We start from the raw sequence: 27,597 nt of genomic DNA, 5'->3' as shown, positions 1-27,597 counted from the left end.
CATCCCAATTCAAATTTCTTGCATTATGTTCCAATTCAATTAAAATTCAAGCTTATGAATTGAAAAGGGAACCAACTGTTTAATTCAGATTTTTTCCCTGACCCTGGTGCTGTGGAATAGGAAACATTTTTGATTCCTTTGTCCATTTCAGGTTAAGTCCCACCTGCATATACCGCAGCGCCAGCAGTATGTCGAACATCTCCTTTACCCTGTTACATCTCTGGTCCTCATAAAAGGTCCCTGTGATGCTAAGCTTGCCCTAGAGACAATTTGTATTGGCTGATGCGTAACATTCAACAAGCCCTTCTCTTCAAGGAAGGAATTTACCATTTATAAACATAATCACATAAAACAACTTTTGCAAAATAGGAAACAGAAAATTTATAGTTGAACTAAAACATGTTTAATCCTCTGTTTGTCCCACCCTTGTGGATCTGGCTCACAGTTAGAGAGGATATCGAGCACGTGGATTTGGAGAAGAAAGGAAGAGGAACTTCGAAATTCTTATTGTTTATTCCTGTCCTATCCCCATATTTACTTCTGAACTGTCACTCATCTTTTTTTCCCTCCCTTGTTCGCTCTGCCCTGCGGCTTTTCTCTCACACACAGGCTGTGTGACGGTGCTGTTGTGAGCGGAGAAATCTAGGGGACCATCTGAAACCAATTAGGGTGGTGCAACAGCCACCCAAAGACTCGGTGACGGATGGGGCTCTTGTATTTATAGCCGGGGTAATTGGCAACACACACACACACACACACACACACACACACTCTCACATACACACAGATTGTGGTGCATGAATGCAGTTTTCTCAAGACGTGTGAGGGAGAGCCAGGCCAAGTCCCTCCAAATTATGATTCATGTTACATCACAGTTTGATAGCACAGATGTGTATGAGATTACATGATCCTCCCTCTCCAAGAGCGAAGATACTTTGAAGTTGTTTAGGCTGCGTATGCTTGTCACGCCTGCCAAAGAAAATCTTTCCAGTGTCCGCCAACCAAATGGTCTGGAATGAACGTATTAATACGACCATCAATCACTGTGGAGGGGACGAGGTGGAAATCACGGTGGCTGTGAGCAGCTGATACGGAAGTCAGGGCCAGGGCCGTACATCTCGGCTATCTGTCCAGGGCTGTCAGCGCGTCAAACCTGCATGTGAAAATATACACACGGCACATCTGCCTCTCGTTAGCCTGCTGATAAATAGGCCAGTCTATTTATTGGAACACAACAAATTGGCTACAAACACTGACATGGAATCGAAGCACTATAAATACTAGACGCGATGAAAGTTTTAAAACGTGCTGCAGGTATTTTATGAGGGTCCTCGTTTTTCCTCCTTTCTTTTTATGTACTTTCAGCCATTCCTCTCACTCCTTTCTTCTTGCTCTGCCAAACAGGAGTGGACTCTCTCTCTTGCTTGCTCTCTCGCTCCTTGGCTGTAAGCGATCAAGCATAGAATGTAGATCAGGCACCGACTTCATCACGGAGCATAGTCTCTGTACACTAAAAGCCATAAGATTCCTGAATGAATTGTCAACAGACAAGCCCTAAACCCCGTGTAATTACATATTTGGAGTTTATCTGGGTTTATGCGAAAATGCACAAGTTTCCCTTCCTTGGTGGTCCTTAAACACATCCATATGTCTTGAGTGTTTCCCTTTTCACTCCTCCCTCTCTCCTTCTTTCTCTCACTCTCTCTCTCTCTCCCCTCCCTAGACTTTGGAAACATTATCCTTTTGCTTGAGTAGATTAGTAGACCTGTTGGTTTGGTGTTTTTCTATTGTTAAGTTTGTTGTGGCATGAGACACTTTCACTGGCCCAGATTAGGTTTCGGAGTGTAGAAGATCTGGGTGGGACGGTTTGCAAACAGAATCAAGCCACAAAGCACATCCCTACAGAACCAAACAGGAACACACAGTAAATGTGGGGAGGCCTGGGATCGTGTGTGGGCCTGTTTTTCCTTTTTTTTCCTCCCTGCTTGAGAAAACCGATCTGTTTTAGAACACGTGCTAAATATTACCATATTTACATTTTCCTGTTTGAAAAAGGCCAAGCCAGGAGGGAGGGTGGTGGGGTTTGCAGTGGAAAGGTCTCGAGCCGGGTTAGGCTCTGTTTGAAACTCTAAACCCTTTTCATGCTTATTTGTTTTATGATTCTGCAGGGTACTGTGTTTACACTCAAAGTGCAACATCTGGATTAGATAATTTGTTGAGAATTAACCGAGGATGGATACTTATCGACCTCTTCTGATTAAATCTGTTTGATGTTTTGCTATTTCGCTTCACAAAGATTTTTTTGTCGGTCTGTCAGCTTGTATCTTGCATGATATATTTTGTTGTAATAACTTTGTGGAAAAAAAGACAGGTGTAAACTGGGATTATTGTACTGGAATGGCCCCTTTACAACACACAGACAGAGAGAGAGAGCGCCCATGGTCTAATCACATTCATGGCCTTTGATCTATAATGGCTTATTTGAAAGTTAAGCATGTGGTGACTGTTTGTCTAAAGGCCACTCCTGCAGACTGCACAGTGAAGGACCAGAGAATGATTAAATCCCTCTTACTCCAGTAATAGTTCTGTTGTCATTCACCAGCTTTTGTGGAGACTGTGTATTACACATGTGGTTGTTTACTATAACAGGAGCAGAATCGATAGATTATCAAGTGAAAACGTCACATATGCACAGCAGATGCAGTTATGAATAAAAGAATGCCAGAACAAATGAGGGAATCGATACATTTGATTTGCACATGCAAGAAGAACACACCAGGTGTGTGTATCTGCTAAACAATGAAGTAAAAATATAACGCAAAAACAATAAAATATAATAATAATAAAATATTATATAATAATATTAATTAATGAAATTAAAAGTTATAAAAATACAGTATTAAAACATGAAACATAATACACATTTCAAAACTATTTATTTTTATATGTAATGTTTTTTTCTCATTTTGATTTATTTCATTTTGTTTTATTATATAATATTAAATTAGATATTTATTATATTAATATAAGGTTTTCATTTTTTTTTTATTTTACTTCATTTTAAACTTAGCAGATACACCTGCACACCTGTGCCAAGTGTGTTCTTTTTATATGAGAAACACACAAAAAAATAGTTTGTTCTTTCATTCCTATATAGCCTGTAATTGCATCTGAAGTGCATAAGTACATATTATTTTGGACATGTACATCCAAAACAGCACTATCCTAAATTTTTATGAATATTATAATGTTAAATGATGAAAAATAGGGATATTTTGTTAGCACATGGGTCAAAACAATGGGGACTACAAATTTAACTTGTTTGTTTTGTCCCTTTTCCAAAGACAGCATCAGCTTCTATCAGCATGGTACCACCAGTGCTTTGATGTCATGTCCCAATGAGGTTTATTAATATATATTTAATAGCACAAAAATTTTCAGTAGAAAAGCCAGTTATGACTCACAGGACTAAAGAGAGCTGCAGTAATTTGATGGGAGCGTTTGAATCATGGGAAATTCCTTGCTTTGAGCCGCTCTGCCATGCAGGGTTCCAGTATGGATTGTAAGCTAACTGTGTTGCTGAGGTCAGCCATAGTTCCAGTTCAGCTTGTGGTGTGGGGTCTGTGTCACATAAATGGCTTTACTGTCAAAGTGAGTTTAGTGAAAGAGAACAATACGTGTGTTTTATGGTCCAGAGTTTGTGTCTTATTATTTATTGTGTTGTTTTAGCTTAAAATGGACACAAAGCGTCTGGGACGACATGCTATGAAATAGGACCTTAATTAAGTAAACAAAGCTCTGTGCCAAATGTGTCATAAAAAATACAAGATGAACCCCGTTCAACAATGGAGGGCCGGTTGTGATCATGCAAATAATGCTCGTTCATCAAGAATGTCCAAGTGGGATTAGCCGAGTTACTTACTCCCACTGAAAGATGAGAGGTCTCAGGGGCGAGCCTAGAGTCCCCCCTCCATTCCATCACTGCTGTCCCAGGTCTCTTCAGCGAGGAAATTACTCTAATGCTGGGGAACAGATGTGTCAGAGATACGATTTGTGTGTGTTTTATTGACTCTGTCCATCTGTTAATACAGTTGCTTGTTTCTTGCAGGATTTTTTTTTCTGATGCAGAGACAAGCATGCGAGAATGCCAGAAGAAACATATAGGAAGGAAAGGAGAAGGACTGATGATGAGATGAAGCAATGGGGTATAATGTCTTGAGGTTTAAGAGTATTATATTATAGATAACATTTCATTTGAATTACTTATCAGTCCCCCGCCTATGTGTTCATTGTTTGATGCATTTTCCAGTCAAGCAGTTTATGCTGAAAATATATAAAAAAAACACACACATAGTGAATGAAGAGGGAAAAACTTCTCATCTGTTGTAGTGATTGATAACTGCACAGATGACCACACACAGTGAGGATATTCCATGCCTGTTAATGAGATGACTCATAAGCCCTATAGAACACAGAATGTAACATTGGTTGGAAAAGTACCTGCAAAGATATAGTATATAAAAATATATAAAATAAAATAAATAATGTAAAATTTAAATATAGTATGTGAAATATATAAATAAAATGTAAATATTTAAATATATATTTATTTAAATAAATATTTTATTTTATTTGATTAAATTATTGAATTATTTTAAAGAAAAAAATCAGAATAAAATGCTTGAAAGTAAATAAAAATATATTTTACAGTTATTTTAGTGTAATACAGTAATCATTCGTTAGATGCAGTAGTATGCAGGTGTTTGTAGCCTACTCCCAGAATCATGTGACCAGTGAGTGAAAAACTTGGCCTCTGTGGATCAGTAGCTAGTGTAGGTCCTGGCCTTGAACTTACACTTGACATGACCACTTACTTCTCAGATTTTGTCTGTGTACTGACTTTTCTGTGCATTTATTAGCCACTGAATATATTATTCATACCAGTAATACTTTTTGGGTTACACTTTACTTTAAGGTGTCCTTGTTACAGTGTAATTATACATTTAAGTACTGAGTAATATTTATTAACTACATGTAGTTATTTTGCACATTGTATTTTGCACTTTATAATATTAATGTTAACTGAGAGCTTAAGTTTTTTATTGGATTGTAATGCTCACACATTACACTGGATAAACACCAATGTACTTCAGATATAGTTCTCCTTGCTGTGGTAGTTCTCTATTGAGATTTTCTTTTCTAGAAATGCATACTGTACTTTTCCATTCCAAGCTGTTTCATCAGCAAAGTAGAAGGTGCAGTAAATGTCAATGGACTATGTCAATGTGTGTGTTTTTGTGTCGAGCTTGTTTAGAACATCTTCTATTCCTGCCCATGAGAAATGTTAGTAAATTTATAGAAGCTGTTACCATTCCCTGCGCTCAGGGAAAGCCTTGCATTCTCCCACATCACAGGCTTCACATTTCATCTCTTACTTTCCATCTTAATTTTTTTCCGTCTATCTCCCTCTCTCCCATTAGCAGTATATCTCACAGTTTTACACTATTTTACTATATTTGCAGTGAACTGACTGTCCCGATGCTGTCTGCTTGATTTACAGGACTCAGAGGCTGCAGATGTCATGTGATCCAATCCAAACGCCGGCTTCTGGTCTCCTATCAGCCATGAAGCTTGTTGAGTGCTGACTGCATTATAGCTTTTGAATACCTTGAAATCACATCACTGCGTAAAATTCAGCCAGCCTAAACAGCCCTCACAAACGAAGTGTAAGAGTTCAGTGGCTGTATTCCACAGTACTGCTTTGGTTTGTTATCTGTAATGTCTCACCACTTTTATCAGGAGACATTGACTTAATGGAAGTGGAAGACAATGGAAGTGTCTGTGGTCATAACCAGTGATGGAGAAGCTACTTTGAAGTTGAAGCTTATCATAATTTGAATTGTAAAGTTCCCAAAAATGAAAATTCTGACTTCCGTGGATATATATATATATATATATATAATATATAAACTTATGGGCCTAATATTAGCCTATTGCATAATCAACATGTGCTGACACAAACAAAATGAGTGGTGAATAAGTGAATGAATAATCTCAAATACGGTTACCTTATCAACTTGACCAAGTAAATGTATCCTAAATAAACCAACAACACCCTTATTTGTAAAAATTACAGGCACTCGAATTGGTGTATCATTTTTGTAAATCTGTTAATTTACAAGAATCGTCCGAATGAACCGATTCACTAATGAATCAGACTTTACAACACTACATTCATATGAGAAAAGGGACAGATGAACCGATACTTGAATGAAACAGATTTTCCTACATCAGAGAGAGAGAGTGTGGACCGTTTAGGTAAGTATGTTTTTTCCCTCAGACAATAAAAAAAGTTAACGTTTGGTCAAGTTTAGCCTTATTCATTGGATTCGTACTCGTTAACAATATTATGCACTACTGTCACGCTATTACTCCTCCTCAGTCATAGCAGAATTAATATGAACCTCCGCCATGTTGTTATGTGATGCCTTTTGCTCCCAAAATCAATGCTATTGAAACTGAGGTGGAAACTGTCCTGAGTAGCCTAAATGTGCTGCTGCGAGCATGTCAGCCAAACACGTAGCAATTGTGTCTATAATCTATCAAACTCGATCTCATATATAAATTGTGTTGCAGATAATGACCACAAACAAAAATGCAGCTGCTATTGTGTGTGAAAGTAGCTAAATAAATACAATTCTTATGGTTTTATAGTAGCTTCAGACGTTTTAAAATGAGAAAGATTTCAAGGTTGTAGAAGATGGCAAAAGAACAAAATGCTGAATAAAATGTCTTACTGTTTGTTAACTTCTTTTCCTCTTCCATCCCTTTCATATAAACACATGGCCACACAAATACACACACTTTCTCAGACCAGCTGAATAGTTTGGGTTTTTGGCCCCTCCACAGGTTGAACCAAAAATAAGAGGCTAACAGCACTGGCAGGAGCTTACATAAACAGGCAGGGGATTAGAGTTTCGTGAGTTTCTGTCTCTCTGTCTGGTATCAGCACTTGAAGTGAGTCAGGAGAACCAGATGAAACATTTGGAAGGAATGAGCAACCAGCTAACGTCACATCATGCATTATGGATGAATATGCTTTCCATCTTTGTGGAAAAGGCTCGCGTTTTTACTGTTCTTTGTGTTATTGTTTACATGTTAGTACTCGGCAGTCAATTAAAATAACATGCTTTGCACATTTTATTACATTGACTAAAGCCTAAGAATAGATATACGGTTAGGTAAACTATTTGTGTCAGATTTATTGATGCAATAATTTTCTAAGTGCAATAATTAACATAGCTTATTTTAGTTTTGCAGAAGACGTTTAGACTGGATTTAAGACCCTGTAATTGTTCCACATTATGTTTTACAGTTAAAGAAAGAGTATAGAATAATGCACAGCATTTGTGATGCTCTGCTTGTAGAGGCAGAACAGCTGAAGGCTATTTCATGTGAGCCTTGTTGCATTAAAAACATCTGATTGCTTCTGAGAAGCACAAAGACGATGCCTAAAAACCAACACAGCAGTTTGTGTTCATGTGAAATGCTTATATCCCATGCGACCACTATTGTGGCAAAACACATGATGTTTGTGGAAACCAGGCCTCTGTGAGGAATCTCGTTGGTATAAGGAGCATTGCATATTGGAGATGGTGCAGACATGACTGTCCGTGTGTCATACCTCTCTCGTCTGTCTCTCTGATGATTTCTTTCAGCTTTGTCTGCCCTTGGGCAGTTTTCTGGATGCCCTGCTTTGATCTCAACCATAAGTGAGCTGTGACAACAACCTTGAGATGTAAAGAAAATAGCCAGTTGATGTTTTCATGACAGCCTCGTGAGAGGTGCGTGCTGTATTTTGTGGTACTATATGGCCAATTGAAGATTTTTCATGGCTTTGTGAATAATGCATGCTGTATCATAAATATGTCCAACTTTTTAGGGATTTTTGTGAATGATGAATGAATGTATAAATTTGAACATCAGATTTTATCTTCATTTGAAACTCCTCGGTCATCACCCTTATTCAGATTTCCTGCAGTGAGTTTTGTTATCTGAAGGAAAATGAGGATCATTTTAGCATACGCAGCCCACTTGTGTGGTGTCTTATGGACCATGGCTATGAGGCCTATAGGAAGTATTTCATTATATAATTGCCATTTAATTAGTTTCCACAGGCTGAGGAGGGGAAGAGTTCAAGGCGAAGAGAGAAGAGCAACTGTTCAGCACATCTGACTTAATTTTGACAGGTTTTTAAAGAGATATGATTTATTATTAAATGTTTTCATATTTAATTTATTATTTTTAACGCTTATTTTTAATCTCAACAATCTTTTCTAATATTAATGAATTTAATATTGATCTTTGAGCAAACTGTATATTTTAATGTATAATGCTGAATGTTAAGATTGAACCTTTATTGGAGTTCACATTTCATGTTGCTGGCCTCTTCCAGCAAACGTGCTTAGTTCAATTTATCTGTGAAACACACTTATTATGTCAGTTCAAAAATATCAGAGTGCCGTTCCAGTTTTGGCTAGAGAACAATAAGCGCGCAGGTGTCGCCATATGTCTGTACATTTCACATATGTTTACTGACAGCAAGTTTGTAGGCTTTCATTTGTGGTCTTGTCTGTTTGTGTGTTAAAAAGTTCTGCCTAAACATCTGTGAACATCTGAAAGTCTGTGTGCTTGATCATGTACACAAAACAACAATAAACGCTCTCTCAGACTCTCTCTCCCGCTCTCTTTTACAAGGACTCCTTTGCTTTCTGTTGTTGCTACCAGCACTAACACACTCTTGCACAAACAAGCTTTTTGGCAATCTTTCTCTCTCTCTTTCAATGCATTGCACCCTACTGCACAAACACAGCTATCCCACCCAGAGGACTCTCTGGGGGTGATCTAAAGTGTTTTGGGGGAGTGAGGCAGAAGCTCACACATGGGCAGCTGTGTGTGTGTGGGAGGGCTTTGATCAAAGCCAGGGGGGAACAGCCAAGTGGAGGTGGCTGCAGAATGTGGGCTGTGATCATTGAGGAAGGGGTGAGATTGGGGGGGGGGGACACTAGTACTGCAAAGAACACCTGCTTATCTCCTCATCACCTCCTCTATCTCCAAACCACTGTCTGCTGCCTGTCTATGGACTCACTGGGACATCCGGGAATGTGGACTTGGGTAATAATGGCAGCTAGCTTACAGTGACAAAAGCGTTCACTGTAGTAGCTAGTAGTAGTTAGCGAAAAATAAAATGGCCTTTAATTTAATGTGGTTGCCTGATTTGCTCTTATTTGCACATTTACAAGGCTCTTTGAATAAAATCAAAGTGCAAATTATAGAGGAACTGGGGGCTGTGACCTCCCTAATTAAGCCTTGAACCCATACAAAGGAGGTCAAAACAAGGTTGAGGGGAGTCTTATAATGCATTACTTTTTATATACGTTTCAACAACCTTTGTAAACAACATTTTAATAACCACAAAATAAGATTATAAGTTATTAGTGCACTAAATGGACACCAGTGAGCAGAAGCCGAAATTGTCTGAGGAGTAGGCTAATAGCAACAATACATAGAGTGCTCGAGCTGTCAATGACAATAGCATGGAGCAAGTACATCGACAAAACTTAAGTACTGTCATTATCACTTTATTATAGATTTACACATGACACGCATAATACAAAAATCTTTTTGTGTTTTCTCAAAATAGTGAGCTAAACATGTTTTAGTTTTATATATATATATATATATTTTTTTTTTTTTTATAACTAACTCTTCATATACAGTGCTGTGAAAAAGTGTTGGCCCCCTTCCTGATTTTTAATTTTTTTTGCATGTTTGTCACACTTTAATGTTGCAGATTAATATTTAAATTTGTTTGGTGATCTGAAACATTAAAGTGTGACAAACATGTAAAAAAATTAAAAATCAGGAAGGGGGCCAACACTTTTTCACACCACTGTATATTTATATATATCTGTATGTATGTATGTATATACATGCGGGGAAGTCGTGGCCTAATGGTTAGAGAGTCGGACTTGTAATCCGAAGGTTGCGGGTTCGAGTCTCGGGCCGGCAGGGATTGTAGGTGGGGGGAGTGAATGTCCAGCGCTCTCTCCACCCTCAATACCACGACTGAGGTGCCCTTGAGCAAGGCACCGAACCCCCAACTGCTCCCCGGGCGCCGCAGCATAAATGGCTGCCCACTGCTCCGGGTGTGTGTTCACGGTGTGTGTGTGTTCACTGCTGTGTGTGTGCACGTTGGATGGGTTAAATGCAGAGCACGAATTCCGAGTATGGGTCACCATACTTGGCTGAATGTCACTTCACTTCACTATATGAAGAGTTCAGATGCAAAAGCTTCTAAGTGCCATCTGAAATTTTCTTTTAAAATGACCATTTTTCTCAGGCTCTCATGTGTAGATTCAGTAATTTCACTTTAATGGCAATATAGGGTCTATTCGTTGCCATTAAAGTGAAACAACTGAACATAAATATAGGAGCCTGAGCTCAAAATGCTCATTTTACAAGAACATTTCAGATGGCACTTAGAGGCTGTTGCATCTGAACTCTTCATATTTATATATATGTAGTTCTTAAAAGAACCGTTTGCACTATAAACAACCTTTTGTGCACTGGAAAGGTTCTTTAGACGTAAATAACGAACCTTTAGTTTTAAAAGTGTAACCCTTTGGACGGGCGCGAGACAAAACTCAAGCGACTGAAAATTATTAACAGAATCGTCTTAAAATTTGGCCACGTGAAAGTCATTTAATAATTCGCACGCTGAATAAAGCAGGAGAACAAAGAATAGCCAAGAATTCTCAATAATTAAATCATACATTTGCCTAACTCGGGGCGGTAGCTTGCTTATCGAGCACATGTGCCAGGATGAGTATGAGGAAAAAGTCTCAAGACACAGTGTAACGAAGCGATGAAATAGCCTATATTCTGCCCGCTGCAGGTTTATTTTTGAGCTCAGAGCAGCACAGCTCACATTCTCCCTCTTCTGTGAACGAGGGACATAGACCTAATCTGCCAACACAAGTTAACCCAACCCAGTCGCTCTTATTCTAGTACATTTTTAAAGGCGCCTGAAAGTGTGCGATTTTAATATTTGTCTGGCTAACACACAAACGTATCGGAATATAATCGGTACTGCTGAAAATATATATTTATTTCGTTTTCAGGATTTCCTTCAGGTTCTGACACGCGTGAAACGTTATGCCTAACTCAAAACACACCCAGAACAGCTTTCTTCAAAGAGCCTGTGTTTTCTGTGTGTCCAAACCTGATTTATTTTCAATAAAGCAGCTGTGAATTGTCCGTTTGGACCGAAATGTAATAGTTCTCAGCTTGTATCAATATTTTACAGACTGTCCGGGGAAGAAAAAATTAATTATGAATAAAATAAATGAATAAATAAAGCCTTTAAACGCAAGAAAGACAAATCCTGAAAGGCTCCACAATCCTTTGCCAAGCACAACTTACAAACACGCTCCTGAAAACCCAGGGTTTATTAGAGTTGACGCATAAAGACGGAAAATTAACTTTGACAAAGATACATAGGCGTAATTTACGGGTGGGACGGGTGGGACATGTCCCCACCACTTTTTACCAGGCTCGATATTGTCCCCACCACTTTTAAAAAGTAACTGAAAAATAGATTGCGTAAGGTATATATTAAAGGAAAAGCACCATCTACAAATCGTCACTCTTCATAATCTAATTCATTCATTTAACACATTTTTCCGCCGGTCAGAAGCTTTTCAACGTCCTCAAAGATGAATATTAAGTCTCGTTGTGAAACTATCGCGAGATACGCGATAGGCGTCATGGGATATGTAGTTTCCTTTCCCTATAATTAGTCTACAGATCCTGTACCTTTCTTTTTATGATGTTCGTATTGTTTGGATACTGTTTCAAGGTTGAAATATTTTATTTGAGATTTTTGAGAAGATTAATTGGACAATATCTCTGGTCCACAAGTCAAATCATCACTCACTGTAGTCATCAAGTGATGACTAGAAGGTGGACCACGGTTGTTCTTCAACCACGCAGCGAGGTGAGTTCACTTGAGGCATTGTTAAAAAGTCACAAGTCCCGGTTATTATTACAAGTCATGATTAAGTGTTATATGAAAAATTAAGTTTAAGTTTAAATTAATGTAAGAAGTAACCTTTTAGGCAACAGGACAATTCTATGTTATGACTGGGATTTTCACAATTAAAACAATTAAAAAGTACAAGTCTTTAGTAGTTCATAGTCCTTTAATTCAGTTTTGTAGTAAATCACAGCGCGCTCCAGTGGCCGCCAAAAAACATGATTAGCGACAGTATGTCTATATTCACGTAAGTTAAATATAATATTTTTTCGTGTTAAGCAAAGTAACTTACTGTGCGTGGCTGGTTCACAAAAATTTTGTTGATTTGTTGTTTTGTTGATGTTTTAACATTTATGCTATAGGTAGCAACATTTACCGTTAACTAGCCTGTGGGGTGGGGGAGGTAAAAAATAGAGCTTTTATAAAAACGTCATAAAAAAAAGATTTGTCAAAACAATTTCATTTATTTAATTATTTAATTAATAAAGGCAGTTTAACCATTTTAAACACAAATTAGCTCTCATTCATGTTTTACACAAGGTTTTGCGTAGTTCAGGATTGGTTAAATTATTTGATTGGATGAGGAAACATTTTGTGGGCTTGTCTTGACTCTTGACGTAATGTTGATTCTTCAATGTTCAGCGCGTGCATCGATCACACCTGCTTTAAGCAAGTTGTCCGGCTGGTATTAAGAGAACATATGCAAGTAATTCAAAGTAGAATGAATCGTAATACACACACACACACAATTGTGCAATTAATGAATACGCTGCAGCTGAGCTGACCATGAAATGGGAAGTTCACCATATTTATCTTGCGTATTTTGATTGATATTAGATACCCTGGATGTGTTGTGATAAGCAAAACGTAACATTCACGGATGTTTATAGACATATTTGTGAATGTGATGCATGTATACATCAAAGTGAAAATTAAGTGCATTTCCAACTCTGAACTCAGTCCGCAAGTAAATTCGGTTATTATATAAACAAATAGCAAAACGAGTTGTGCGGTGTCCCCACCACTTTTCAAAGCAAAGTTACGCCACTGCAAAGATATAATAACAGAAGGCAGTACTGGCAGATTTTGGATGGGTTGTGAAGACAATTTAATTTTCATAAACTATGCAGTATTTCGGTACTGAATATTCTTGCTACTTTGACCAATAATAAAACTAATAGGCTAATAATAGTAATACTATTTTATCATTTACTATTAGACCTTTAATGTGTAATTAGAAATATAGTTACATACCTACCATAATCGTCTAAATTATCGAAGTAAATTTACATTTATAGCAAAAGTCCACTATCTTGGACGATTATTGAAAACAAGAAACCAGGAATAGGCTAATTCAAATGCCCCATTTTTACCAATGTTGATAATAATAATAGCTAACAACAACAACAACACATTGTTTATTATTATTATTATTATTTATAAACAACTGTGGTAGGCTAATGATATGCAATAGTGTACATCAAGTTTCTGTTCTTTTTAGTCTTTAAATTCGCAGTTACAAGTAGCCTACAACAAACTGTAACAATAAATTATAACAATGAATTGTGCATTGTAACTGGAATAACTGGAGGTGTAATGGGTATCATATTTAATTATATTTAATTTTAAAATTTGTAATATAATTTTATATAGGCTATATATATATATATAAATTCATTTAATAAAAGTCACAGTTAACCATCAGTTTGGTGCTCACAATCTGCACAAAAAAATCAGAACGATCCATAAGCTGCTGTGAGGAAAACCCCCACAAACGAACATATGTTTTAACTTTTGTTCCAAGCCGACTAACACACCGAATTGAGCTAGAGATGCCGCCGACGTTTCATCCGTTTCATGCTCCCTGAATGATGTCATGTGGAATCACTGGAGAAGATGACATTTCAGTGTGAGGAAGGAAACGCACAATTAAAATCAGAGTGAATCGGCATTACACAAATCTGGCTTTTGGCTGCTGCACAGGCCTGCACTATCCCCTGTGCACAGTGTCTTATTTCACAAGCAGCAAATTTGTAGCCTATGTAGGCTAAGTTTGTGTGTTTTCTGGAGTTATGTAGCGTTATTCAAAAACATCTAAATAATAATAGGCCTAGCTAAATCACGCCTTCCCGTTAAACAGCAGAAGACCAGTGGACCGAAGCTTGGCAACAACAGCTTTTGATGGAATCTAATCCCCGCAATTTATTTTACAAGCCCAACGCTTCATTACTGTAATATTGTTGTAATCACCACATAATTGCTGCTTCCTTGCCAAAATAAGAAGTAGGCTAACCTTGCTGAGGTGCTGAGATCAAAGTGGGATTTCACTATAGGAAATAATCAGGGAATTAAAATGTTGATATTATTATTTAGGACTATAATACTATATATTATTTAACTGGTTGTATTTCATATTTGTAATGATGTAGGCTAACTGATGTCTGTTTATTTACATAGGCTGTTTATTGTGACCTCTGTACTCGACTGTTTTGTGTTTTTTGTGAGCCTTTATTAAGCAGTCTATTTGTCTTTGTAGAAAGAACCGAGTAGTGCCCTTTTTTTTACCTGGAAAAATGAACAGGGAAAAAGCGAGAATTAAATCAATGTGTGTTTCCAAACAAAACGAATGGAATCAAAGACGTGTTTGGTTTTTCTGTGGTTCTCTCCGCGGGCGATCCCTCTCTTCTTCAGATGACCCCTCATTGGAGTCTTGGATTGAGCTACACAAAGGCGAGCAGATGGGCTCTAGTCTCCTCTTTTCTCTTTCTCTCTCTGCACTAACAGCCTTGCACGCAAAACCAACACACGTCTCAGCGCCGTTTCTTAAGGACGTGCTCTTGCCACCATTACGGTCCTGAACAGACACGGATCAATTAGATATTCTGGCTGAACAATAATGTCATTTCTATTCTATTTGGACTGTTGGCAATGTTTTCACTATCTATCTATCTATCTATCTATCTATCTATCTATCTATCTATCTATCTATCTATCTATCTATCTATCTATCTATCTATCTATCTATCTATCTATCTATCTATCTATCTGTCTGTCTGTCTGTCTGTCTGTCTGTCTGTCTGTCTGTCTGTCTGTCTGTTTTACTTGTTTGTTTATTTAGGCTATCTGTTCAATTTGAATATCAAACATTTAAAAGTAGCCTAGTAAAATAATTGTTCCAGCTCCCATATTGAGCTTTCTCTCCACAGCAATAGAAGGGCAGCCAGGCCTGAGAATCCACCGTGTTCATTGCCCTTCCAGCCCACCTCGAGAAGTGGTTTAGTCCTCAGAAGTGTGTTTGGAATGAATAGATTGGGGTCTCAACAAAGCGTCCGAGCTCTGGGCTCCTCATCGGTGTTTGGAAACCACTGGTTTGTGTGATGAGACTGAGGGGAGATCTGGGTCTGGAGGCTCTCTCTCTCTCTCGCTGCATTAGGCTGTAATAGGTTTGGGATGACCTAAACGATTTGTTGACTGGGACAATAAATCTGTTGTGTGTTTCTTGGCATGCTGAGGGGAGGATTACAAGTTGTCGTACAAAGGAATGCAAATTGCTGGCCAAACTGTTGGAGAGGGCTTGGAGGAGGCGAGCAATTCGCACCATTTGTGCGGATCCCTCCTTCTTTTTCTTCCCTTTATTTTATGTTTTTCTATTAGGCCTAATAACTGTGAAGGGGTTGAAAGTAGTCACTGTATTCATCCCAAATCAATGGATCACCCATAGCAAGCCCTGTAGACCCCTAGATTTGCATTCCATTGAAATATCGACGCTAAGAGGTGACCAGGAGGACAATGTCCTTCACTGGTGTTAGGACATTTCTATAGGGAACCGTGTAAAAAGTCTTGAATCACCAGATTTTCTTCACCCTCTTCGATCTCTTCTGAGCCTCCCCATGTAATTATTTCACATGAGTCTGCCGAGTTTAATTTTGGTCCACTGGCACACCAAAATCCTATTGACTTCAACTCAGTTCACCTGCTATAGTTTTTATAACAGTATCATTGATTGCACTAGTTGCTAAAATACTATTCGACAGAGTTGGAATATTGTAGGTTATTATATTCACGCGTTTTGAGGACATGCTTATGGTCCAAAGACAATAGCCTATAATGGTCATATTCTTAATATATAATGTCATGCATCTCAAATTATTTTTGTTTTTCTTTAGTTTTAAAATAAAACGTTTTTATTTAAAGTGGGTTCTCAGATCTGAGATGGTCTGCAAAAAGCAGCTTCATTGAACACTAAAACGGTTTCAGCACTTGATATTTCAGCAGAGTGTGGTGGAGCTTGTAGGCTAGATCAGTCACTTGTAGGCCTTTGTGTATTATAAGCACAATTTAATGTCTCTTTGTAAATAATTTTTCAGGTTTAAAGTACGTTGGATGTCTAATTTGTTATATTATATTTAAGCTACTGTAAAGCATTTCATCCGTCTTGATTGTTCGGTTGATAAATCGCCTGTCCTGTAGATGATTTCAGTTTCGGTGGTGAAGAATGAGTGGGACAAAGCTGTGTTCAACAGCGCCTCCTAGTGACCATGCAACGCCCGCCTATAGTACCCCGCCGGGACACACCTCGAAGACCACCTGACCTAGGCTATATGTGACACATATCCACTTATATTTTATTAGACAGTTATAACGAACGGCAGACTATGAATTTATACTACAGGAGTCAATTCATTTTAGGGATTAAAAAGATAATTATCGACGACTTTATAGCCGACTAAATTAACCTTTTATATTTTATTTGATAAAGTTTATTTAGCTCCATTAATCAATCTCAGTCCTAAAAGTTAAAAGCAAATATTTTCACCATCTGTCATAGAAATAACAGGCTAATCCACTAAATGATAAAAAAAAAAGATAATTTCCAAATCTAAGCTATGCACTCATCCATCCATCCATCTATCCTAATGTATCTGTGTCTGTTTCTCTCTGTGTGTGTGTGTGTGTGTGTGTGTGTGTGTGTGTGTGTGTGTGCGCGCGCGCGCGCGCGTGGAGGAGTTGCTCGAAATTCAGCTGACTCCAGCACATTGTCAAATCGCTAAACCTACTAGAATTCCCTCTTCTTTACCTCCCTACCTCTTGATTAATGGGGAGGGATCCGTCGTTTTAATTAAAACACAACAACAACGTTCTGGTTTGAAAGTCTGCTCCTGGAGAATTCGCAGGTTTAATGGCGCTGTGCTAAAAGCACCTGTCATGTGAGAGTTACAATGATAGGCTATTTTACGACCGCCCGCTTCTAGGGATGTGCCATAATTGCGATCCCCATAACTTTTAACGGACTTTTTGTTGCAAAACAGCAAAGATGGTTATTTTAAAAAGACAATTATGAGAAAGCGCGTGTGAGCGCGCGAGAGAAAGACTGCGTATCTCGATTTATGTCATAAAAACTGCACTTAAGCAGAAGGCCACTGAGAGTATGGCAGGCTGTTTTCACGTTTATTCCTTAAACTGAACTAGTATCTAAACTAACACGAAATAATCGTTAGCCTATAGAAAGAAAGAGATTAATTCGAGGCCTCGAAGGCGAGTCAAAGTGAAAATCTGTCGAAGACCCTCACCGGGAATCTAGTCATCCTAAACACCCGCATCTCTTTATGCAAACCTAGGCTCGCCCCTCAATTAATCTCATTGTCTTTGATCAACACTTGTCCTAAATTTAAACCCATTAGCACTCGGCTGCCCACAGTGGCACGCTGCGTGAGTGGTCGTGCGAACACGATTGGTTTGATAAATACAATTATGGCGCAAAAGACCTGAATATCCATTTCTAAGGAGCGGCGCGAGTTTTTTTCCCGCCACATACAGTACGTCGCCCTGGTAACGGCGCCTCTAGAATGCAGATCAGGCGCTTGGCTCTTGTGTTCTTCTCAGCAATCGAGTTTGATAGCTGTCACTTTTGTTCACAGGAAAAGGGGGCAGGTGGAAATTACAATGTGCTCCGAAAGCATCGCCCAGATCTTTTTCCTCTCTCCAGTTCTGAATTGATCAATTTGCCTCCTTTTTTTCTTTTTTGCCCTTCCACTTACGAGCGCCAGAGTCCTATAAAACCGCTCACTTAGGCGTGCGCGGCGGCAGCGGGAGAGAGGTCAGTGTTATCCAAACAGTGCCATCGGGCCATTTGCTATAGCACCCTCCAGCCAGCAAGCCGGAGGAATCAGAGCCCGTCACTTCAATCAAGCTTACAAGCACAAGCTGTGCACAATGAATTTATAATGCCAAGAGCAGAGGAGCAAAATCACACCAGAAGAGCAAGGGAGAGGGAAACGGGGAGAGAGAGATGGAGAGTGTGTGGGAGGTGAAAAGCATTGCACACACACACACACACACACAGAGAAATAGAGTATTATTCTATCGGTGTCAATGGCTCCTATTTTGCTTGTGTGGTTGCTTGTTTACAGATGGAAATAAACAAGTGATTGTTGAAGGTGAGAAAATAGACTGTGAGCAAAGCCAGCAGTAAACAGGGACCTGTTGTCATAGTGTGTGTATGTATCCTATGTGTGCCAACAGTGTTAATGTGCTATTGTCAGGTATAGCTGCTGTGTGGGTGTCTGGTTATGAAGGTTTATTTCTCTTTATGTATGTAACAATACTGTGACTATTTGAATATGGTGAGTGTGTGTCTGCGTTTGTCAGGGATGTTTGCCCATTTTACACCTGGCAGGTGGCCTTTGACCACATTAAGTTCTTAGTTATTATGGCTGCTCTTATCATGTAGGATATAGCTACAATCAAACATTTAAAGAGAGAGACATATACATGTTCACCTAAAGAAATCGAATAGGAATGAAAGAACAGAAAATGATGTGTAAATAAGAGGAAACATCTTTAGGTAAGGAGAAAATGAATCAAGCTGCAGTTCCTCATCTGTCCTCTAGTTTTAAATGGAGCCTAGTCAGTCTTTGGCAAACAGGATGTTTTTACGAGGCAGCACTGCAATTACCTGTTACCTTGACTGTCTCGGGTTTAAGAGCATGTTGGCCTTGGGGTTACCTGGATACACCTGGGGGAGGTGATAAAGATCTTAAGTTAATGGAGCCAGTGAGTTCAAATTAAACCCATTCCAAGTTAGTCTCCAGATTCTTCATCAGAGTGCGTCTGAGGCCTATTTCCTTGTTTGTCTCCAGGGTCTCAGTTAAGGACAGATGCCATTCACTGTATATTTCTGCATCTACAAATAAAGCTAAATTATTTGCTGTTTCCATGGCGTGGACCGCACCCTGCAACACTTTCGGTGACATTTCAATCAAGTGTTTGGATACTGACTGATGGGAAAATATTTGATTGCTTATCTGTGCATGCTTCTCATCACTTAAACTTAGAATTTGCATATGTATGTGTGTGAACATCTGTATGTGCCTGTGTGTGTTTGCATAGTGAGCATTTAGCATCAGTTAGCAGACAATAGCCACAAAAACACACACTCACCCCCATAGCACTGTTTGATCAAATTTTATCCAGGCCCATTTGACCTCCACCTTCCCTATGACCTCTAGCAAACTCCTCGGGGAGATGAAGGCTAAGGTGTGTGTTTGTATGCCTTGATGTCTGACTAAACGCTGATGGTCAAACACACATCCCTTTTTTTCTTTCACTCTCTGTCTACTCACTTCCAAATCCAATCCATTCCTCTCCTCCTCCCACCTTGAAAAAAGAAAATAATTGTTTTATGGCTCAAGAGCCAAAGTGAGAATTTATGAGTTTATGGAACTGTTGAATATCTGGAACATTACAATGATATAAATAATTACACTCGGTTTGATGACACCCTGCACCTTTAAAAAGTTTCTCAAATCTGCTTACAGATGATGAAATAAAGGCAGAGAGTGACATAAATCTCCTAAACCAAAAAATTTCAGTATAATTCAGAACATGGTTTTGATTTGATCTGTCAACATTGGATAGTCTGCAAAAACATGGTTTCTTTTTCTAGTTTAGCTTTTTACAAAACACCTAACCTCTGTTTTTGAACACTCTGCCATTCGGTGTGTGAACACTGCTTGTTGATTTGTAAACCCTTTTACACCGACCCATCTTGGGGACAAATGATGTCTTCTTTTGCTTAGTGAATAAAAAGAATCAAATATGTTTATTAGAATTAATATTCATTACGAGGAAAACATCTTTGGATAAAATCATATTTGTTTCTCTCTTTTTACCATCTCGATGCCTCAGTAGACAAGCTTTCATGTGCATGTAATTATAAGACATCATTATGTGGTGATTGTCATCGCTGGAGCATCAAAGCTTGGGATCCCGCGTGCGTGTCTGAAGCTACCACTACTTTCCCCCTCTTCGCTCTCTCTCTCTCTCTCTCTCTCTCTCTCTCTCTCGATATGTCCAATTATTTATTTATTAAATTTTTTTTTTTTTTAATAAATTTGTTAGCGTCTGTTTTTGAGCGCACTCTCTCGAGCTGCCGTCGGTATCAAAGAGAGCGCGTGAAGTGCCCCTTGTTCACGAATAAATGAATCGGTGAAACGACGAGAAAACCTGTGAACCACGACATGTTCACCCCTTTCTTAATTCGCTCTCATTCTCTTTCTCTATTAAAATATTTCTTCCTGGGTAGCAAAATATTTATTCCATAGCACGCCACGCCGAGAGCGAGATGGTAGCCTTAATGCAAAACTGATCTTGTATTTCATTTTCTATTTTATTTTGTTCAAACCTCTGTAAATTGGGATGTTTTTGTATTTTTGTATTTCAAACGTTGATATCCCCATTTTTGCCTGCTAATAATTAAAATAGGCTACTTTAGAAACAACTTGTCACTAAATGTCACTAAACTTGTCATATAAAATATGGACATTTTAAATTTTGCGCACTAATTTACCGTGAAAATTAAATGTATTTGTTTAAAATAATTATTAGGCTACATCCCATCGTCTCCATTTCATTTGAAATTTTCAAGTGAACATGGCAAACACTTAATTCAAACAAAGAAAATTAAATCGGAAACAAATATGTACAGCACAAAACGTGCTAAAATACGTGCCATAATGTTTATATATATAGCCTATTTAAAATGTAGATGAAAAGCTTATGTGGATGTTATAAATTCAAATAAAATAGAACTTGTATATTTAAATGACACTTTTTTGTGTTATCTGCTATTCATAACTAAAATTATAAGCGAAATGTGAAACTCTTACCTCAAAACAGTTTTTTCTTTCTAGAATATAGGCTATATGTTTATATTTTTACACATACTGTCACATCAGGAGGGAAACAATAGGCTAATTAATACCTTTAATAGTAACAAACTGCATTACAAGCATTTATGTAAATTCTATATTTAGCCAACATTTTGTTTATCATAAGACATTATTCCAGAGACATTTTTAAGCAGTGTAAAGGATATTGTATTAAGACAGTGGATGTTGGTTTATCCATGCATGCTCCTACTTTATTGTCTGACACCCACTAACCTCAACGGAAACACTGTGTAGCATAATCACATTATAGAAAAATAATATATTTTATAATAGAACAAGATTATCGACATTTTGTAAAATGGGGTGAGCTGCATTTTTTTCAAGGTGTATATTGATGCACTAATGTGTTTTTCCCAGAAGGAACTGAAATAATAGCACTTATTTGAAATGATAAATTGTCCTTACATGGTGATCTCTTAAGAAAGTGCTTTCAATGGCAGTCCCTCACATAAGCAACCAAGCCCTTTCTTTTCATGTGTTTTAGAAACATGTCCCTGAATTTGTATTGATCAAATGGAACATAATATATCCTGAATTTGTAGTGTTATATTTGAAAGACCTTGAGTTAACCATTGTGTGCATGCTTTATCTTTCGCTCTACTCAATTAATACTGCTGTAGATATATTTCCAGGGAGCATTTGAGAGCCCCAAACAAAACTACACAGACAAAAGGTATGTTTTATATATACATGCAATCTAATATTAATTGTTAGCTATTCTCAGCATCTCAGTGTGTAGCCTAGACAAGATGCTGAAACCACTCCATCCTGGTCTGGCCCTGGTGGGCCTTAACCTTGGACCATATGACCGTACAAAGGGGGGCTTTAAAGCCGAGGGGGTCCTGGAGGTGTGTGGGCAAAGTCATGCCTTCCACATTATATGCCTTAACATGGAAAGCAAATCCAGCACGGTTAAACAAACTTAACCTTCATTTGCGAAACGGTGCAACTCAAAGGGCAGAAAACGACTTGTGAAAGTAATTACCGCTAGGGAAAAGCAACAGAGGGAGAGAGAGAGAGGTAAAGAACAGAAATCATTTAAGATGAAGAGGCATTTTTAATGAGTTTGCCCAGACATTGATTTTCCCCAGTAATCTTTTATTAATATGCAGTGGGCATTCTGTCCCCAAGCCCAGGGAGGGGTCACAGCCTGTCAGGACCCCTACTCCCTCAAATAACACCCCAAAGCCCAGGGAAAATGGTATTTTAGCAAAGGCAAACATTGTCCTGTCTTGGCTTAAGGGGCGAAATAGCTGTTTATTTTAAAACTTGTTCCTCTCTGCCTGGATAAGTGACATACTTTGAGGCAGCGCGGCAGGAGGTGGATATAGCCTATATTTAAAAGAAATGTATAACGTTGATATCAAGCTTTGCTTATTGATATTATTTAATACTTGAGATGTCAAATTCTAAGAGTTTGAACTTCACCCAATTGCAGTATTTAATAGGAAAGATAAACATAACAATTGTGCAGAATAATTAATTACATAAAAATGCCGTCGAGATAAATGATACAGTGAAATGTATTAATTTGATGGGAAACAATTTAATTTTGTTCCCATTAGGCTATATTTATTTTAACCAAATGTAATGGAACATATAGCGTTTCAAATAATTGAATATTAAGCATTTGGCTTTTAGTTTCTTTAAAGTGTAATTGAGAAAGAAGCTCTAAAGATAAAAGCATGACAAGGATATATATATATATATACCAGGATTATTGAACTTAGACAAAAACGTTTTTTGAAACGTATCTCTTGAGGTTGCATGTTTAGACTGCATCCCATTTCATTCAGTTACAAAGGCGTTGTCTGCCACCTAGTGGCTAAAACAGGACGGATTGATTGCATTAAATGAGTGCAAATGGAAAGTTTATCCAACAATAAGAATGTTGCCATTTTTACTTACGGCGTTCTAACGCAGTGTTTTCTTCTTCCTTGAAACAGAAAGCAGATAGATAGCTTTTCGATACAATGAAAGCATATTAGCATACTAACTTAAATGCCAAGCTATAACCAGAAAGATAATAAGTATCAGAAAACTATGAATGTCCATATGAATTGTGATCAATATTCCAAGTCTTCTGAAGCCACGAGGAACACTGAATTTAAGTCCTTGACCGGAGATTTTTTTTTTCTTGTGCACTTGCGTCTGTTGTGATCAGTCACATGACATGCGAGAACAAATGGCCTATGGCGTCAATTACATCTAAAGGCGCCATTTTTGAGTCGAGCACTACCTTGTTCACCTGTGATGTTTTTTGTTTTGTTTTGTTTTTTAGCTTGGCATTTAACATTACTGTCCGCTTTTATTGTATGGAAAAGCTGCCTGAAGATATTCTGCCTGATAGGAAGAAAGAAAATAATATTGCTTTGGGACTGCATGAGGGTGAGTAATGGCAAAATTGTTATATTTTCATTTTCGGGTCAACTGTTCATTTCACTTATGTGCTAAATCATGTTTGAAAATGTGAATTCTAATACCATGTCGACCATACCATTTCCGTCCCTATTTAATAAAAACTTTTGTCGTATTTGTTTTTACAACTGTAAAATTGTAGATAATAATAATAATAGTAATACAATTATTATATAAAATTATAATAAAAATGTATTATTTGAGTGCCAGTAGAGGGCAGTGTACATTGATTCCTCAGCAACGCTGCAAAATATAAATGGACAGGACAAGTCAAGTTTGTTTACATAACTATAACTTTAATACTTGAGAAATGCATGAAAATATACTCTTCATGAAATAATAAATATAAAAATTCTGTATGAACAAATGCACAATTTACAAAATATAAGTGTCATCTCTGTGCACTATTTAAGTTATCTGTCAGTGACCATATCACATAATAAGTCTCTAATATGTAATTTAGGTGTTTAACCTTAATATCATATTGATAATTTTGGTATAGTTTCTTTTAGCCCCATTTCATTCATTAGAAAAAAATGCACATTCATATTTTGCTGTCTGCTCTGATGGGGCGATAGGGAACAGTCATGGTGGCATTCACATAAAAAGGTACAATCTTAGTTGATTCTTATGAATCATCTCTGGGCAGAGTCATTGCATAAGTATAACAAAATGTTCTTGTTTTTCTCTTATTGTTATTCTTACAGACTACCATTCTGCCAGATGTAACAATTAGAAATTACTCACATACGTCTACTGTTACATACTGCGGTGACTAATTTACTGTAGGCAGACATGCAAAATTGAACTAAGCAGTACCTAAATGTACTTCACTGCCATTTATTTTTACCACAGGCAAAGTCACTCAGATAAAATTCTGATTGAGTTGCTTTGTGAGCTTCCAAGAGACCCATTTCCCTCTTCAGGAAGTGAAAAGCAGTTGTGAGATGAGACAAGCCAAAAGGCAAGTCAGCGCATATGTTGAGTTTGGAGCAGCGAAGTCAAGTGCACTGGGGTTTGTGGGGTGGCTGGGGGGCTTTAGTCTGTCTCGGAGCGGCGTTCGTCTTTGCTGTTGTTCTTGTCGTTTTCGAGGAGTTTCCACCGTCACATAGCCATTGGTTATCCTTATATTCGGGTTTGGAGTCGTGCTGAGGTCAACATGAAAACAAAAATGTGGATTTTGTTAGTTAAAAGCAGCTTTGTTTTGGAAATGTGGTTTCCGGCATGTGTTCTGTCCTCACCTGTCTCCTATGCGTACCCACAGATCACTGAACAGCCGTGGTCGACTGTGTGCATGATGGGTTTTACGGGGGCGTTTGTAGCGGCCAAACTCCTCTAGCTGGCTGAGGCTGTCTGGCAGCAGCATGTGGGAGAGTTCTTCCTGGCTGATCTCCTCTAGCTCAGGAGGTTCTGATGTCCATTCCGTCACTGACTCAGAGCTGCCTTCAGTGGGATTTACAGTAGTCCCCTCCACCTCAGACCAGCTCCTTCTGTGAGAACATGTGGAAATTATAAAACTTGAGGTATGCAAAAGTTAAAATTGAAATAAGTACTATATCAATATATATGCTTAAAATTAAGGATGCATGATAAATCAGCACCATATTTGTCACCAGACAATATTAGAGATTTCTGCTGTCATCTAACGCTCACTCAAATATTTTACTACGTTTAATAATTTAATAATGTAAATATTTTAGTAAATCTCAAAATAAAAAATTTTCCGCTGTACATTATAATATTGTGACCTCTAAATTGAGTTGCCATAAAAATTGTAAATTTTACACTTTAACTTTTTTTTCTTTTTAAGTTGTAAATAAAACTATATTTTATGTTTTAAAAGAAAATACTATATCAGTCTTTCTACTTCAGAATTTCATATTTAAATCAGTGTTACTTGCCAGGTCTTTTATTTGTAATTATTAAAATTATGGCATGTATTTGTAATTATTGAAATTAACTAGCAATTTCTTAGATAAAAAATGCTTAGATAAAATTAAGTATTTTACAATTAAGCATTTACACCATGAACATATGGGGCAGAATTTTAATATTGATGCATTTTAATATAAATTCAACTGTAGCATTTAAAGGGATTGATTTGAGTGTTTATTTTATTATTATAATAACATTTCATATTAATAATTAATATTTTAAAATATTTAAAAAATATAAAAAAAATTATACATATGAAGGTTATTTGAGAACTGGGCAGTGTCAGGAGACACCTTTGAAGTACTGGAGATAACATCCTAGCAGTGTTTCAAAAAAGCTCTGACTTAGAGTGTGAGTGTGTGTGGACTTCTTTGGACTTCAAACAGCGTCATATCAACCTTTCGGCTTGCTAAGAATTCACAAAGAGCCAGTGAGGTCAAAACCACAACCTCAAAGTCTTGAGCTCCCTTACTGATATACAAGTTTAGGCTTACATACCAATCCATGTTGCTATTAATGTATTATATAATCACGACCTTAGGGTGTATTCACACCAGGAAAGTCTGCTAGTTCACTTGCTTTGGTCCAGACCAAATACAGTGTTGATTTTTGAGGTTTGGTGCGGTTCGCTTTCACACTGCCCTTTTTGTAAGTGAACCAGAAACTGGTAACAAAACCACATGTGTGCTTAAGGTCATCCATTCATTGGTTTATACATTCAACCGTACCAGAGTTCGTTTGGAAGCAGGCCGAGACCACCTCTTCAGCTGGGTCTCGGTACGATTGTTTGGTCCTTACCCGAGTGCGATTGCTGTATTCACACCTGCCCAAAAGATCCGCACTAAGGGGGGAAACAAACTTGAGTTCGATTCAATCGAACCAAACAAGACAGGTGTGAATACACCCTTAGTATAATTAATTTTAACTAAAGAATTGAATATTAGAGACATTTGGACATAGACTTTACCATAGTGTACCAGTAGGATGTAGTATTGCCCAAGATTATGCCACTCTATACTTGTCACCTCCAGTTGGTGAGTGCCCACTGGGGCATTTTATTGAGGTAAACATCAGCCAAAGCCGTGCACACTGGGTAACCATGACGACTTTTGGTAAACCGTCTTTCAACTGCCTCGTTGTGGTTAGGCCAACCCGCCGTGTTTAGTATGTCCACAAAGTGTTTTGTTTGGTTTGAATCTCGTAATCACCCACATGTGCACCACTAACACACTACAGGACTGTTTTCGGGCCTCGAGTTTGTGGTTTATGAGCTTTTAGTAAACACATGTCCAGCTGCCATTGCACGTTGTTATACTTGCCCATCATATCACCTCATTTTTTCGCTTTACAGTAGAGAGGAAGCGAGCAGAAGGGAGTGGGCCTATAAAGCTGAAAGGGTTCGTGTTTCTAAACCACAGTCTGTCCGTCATTCAGCCGGTCCATCTAGCTGTCAGCTTGTTACCACAGCCACTGTCATCATCTCCAGCAATCTGAGAACCCCCTTCATGCTCGCTTTCTCTGCCTCTATTACTTCCACCGCCGCAGTGTGCCAAAGGAAAATGTTTGCACTAAAATTTGCTTACGGGAGGTTTTTCAAATGACACCAGCTGGATGTTGCGGTGGTGGTTGGGTGCTTTGTGATTTGCGAACTACCTTTCTGGGACCGTTCAATTGCTCGGCTTTCTCATTTTTCCATTTGCGCCTTTGCTGGGTATTGGAGCCATTACAACATCTATTTAATGAGTACAATCTACACAGCCTTTGGGTCACCACTTTCCAGCTCCCCTAAAGGCCTGTTGAGTAATGGTACGAGTATGCCAACGATGAAGGTGGGTTGTCTTTGTCTGAGCAGGTGTAGCACCCTCTCTACAAGACAAATAGGTGAGGCATGAGCTGGCAGAGTGCTGGTCTGGCCCA

At 38.1% G+C, this 27,597-nt stretch overlaps 1 protein-coding gene across 1 annotated transcript in view; it reads right to left on the bottom strand.

Annotated features, from left to right (window-relative positions):
* Positions 1-24,027: 24,027 nt before the first annotated feature.
* Positions 24,028-27,597, bottom strand: part of LOC306848381 (metalloprotease TIKI2) — a 62,400-nt gene continuing 58,830 nt past the window's right edge. The window contains exons 6-7 of the mRNA XM_079382893.1: positions 24,987-25,235; positions 24,028-24,893 (exon numbers count right to left, since the gene is read on the bottom strand). Of these exons, the coding sequence (XP_079239019.1) occupies positions 24,668-24,893; positions 24,987-25,235 (475 nt within the window). The 3' untranslated portion in view covers positions 24,028-24,667. The remainder of the gene's footprint in view (positions 24,894-24,986; positions 25,236-27,597) is intronic.

This window comes from Barbus barbus (genome assembly GCF_936440315.1).
Source record: "Barbus barbus genome assembly, chromosome: 28".
Classification (NCBI taxonomy): domain Eukaryota; kingdom Metazoa; phylum Chordata; class Actinopteri; order Cypriniformes; family Cyprinidae; genus Barbus; species Barbus barbus.
The sequence above is the reverse complement of the archived record's forward strand: the minus strand, read 5'-3'. Positions and strand labels throughout refer to the sequence as shown.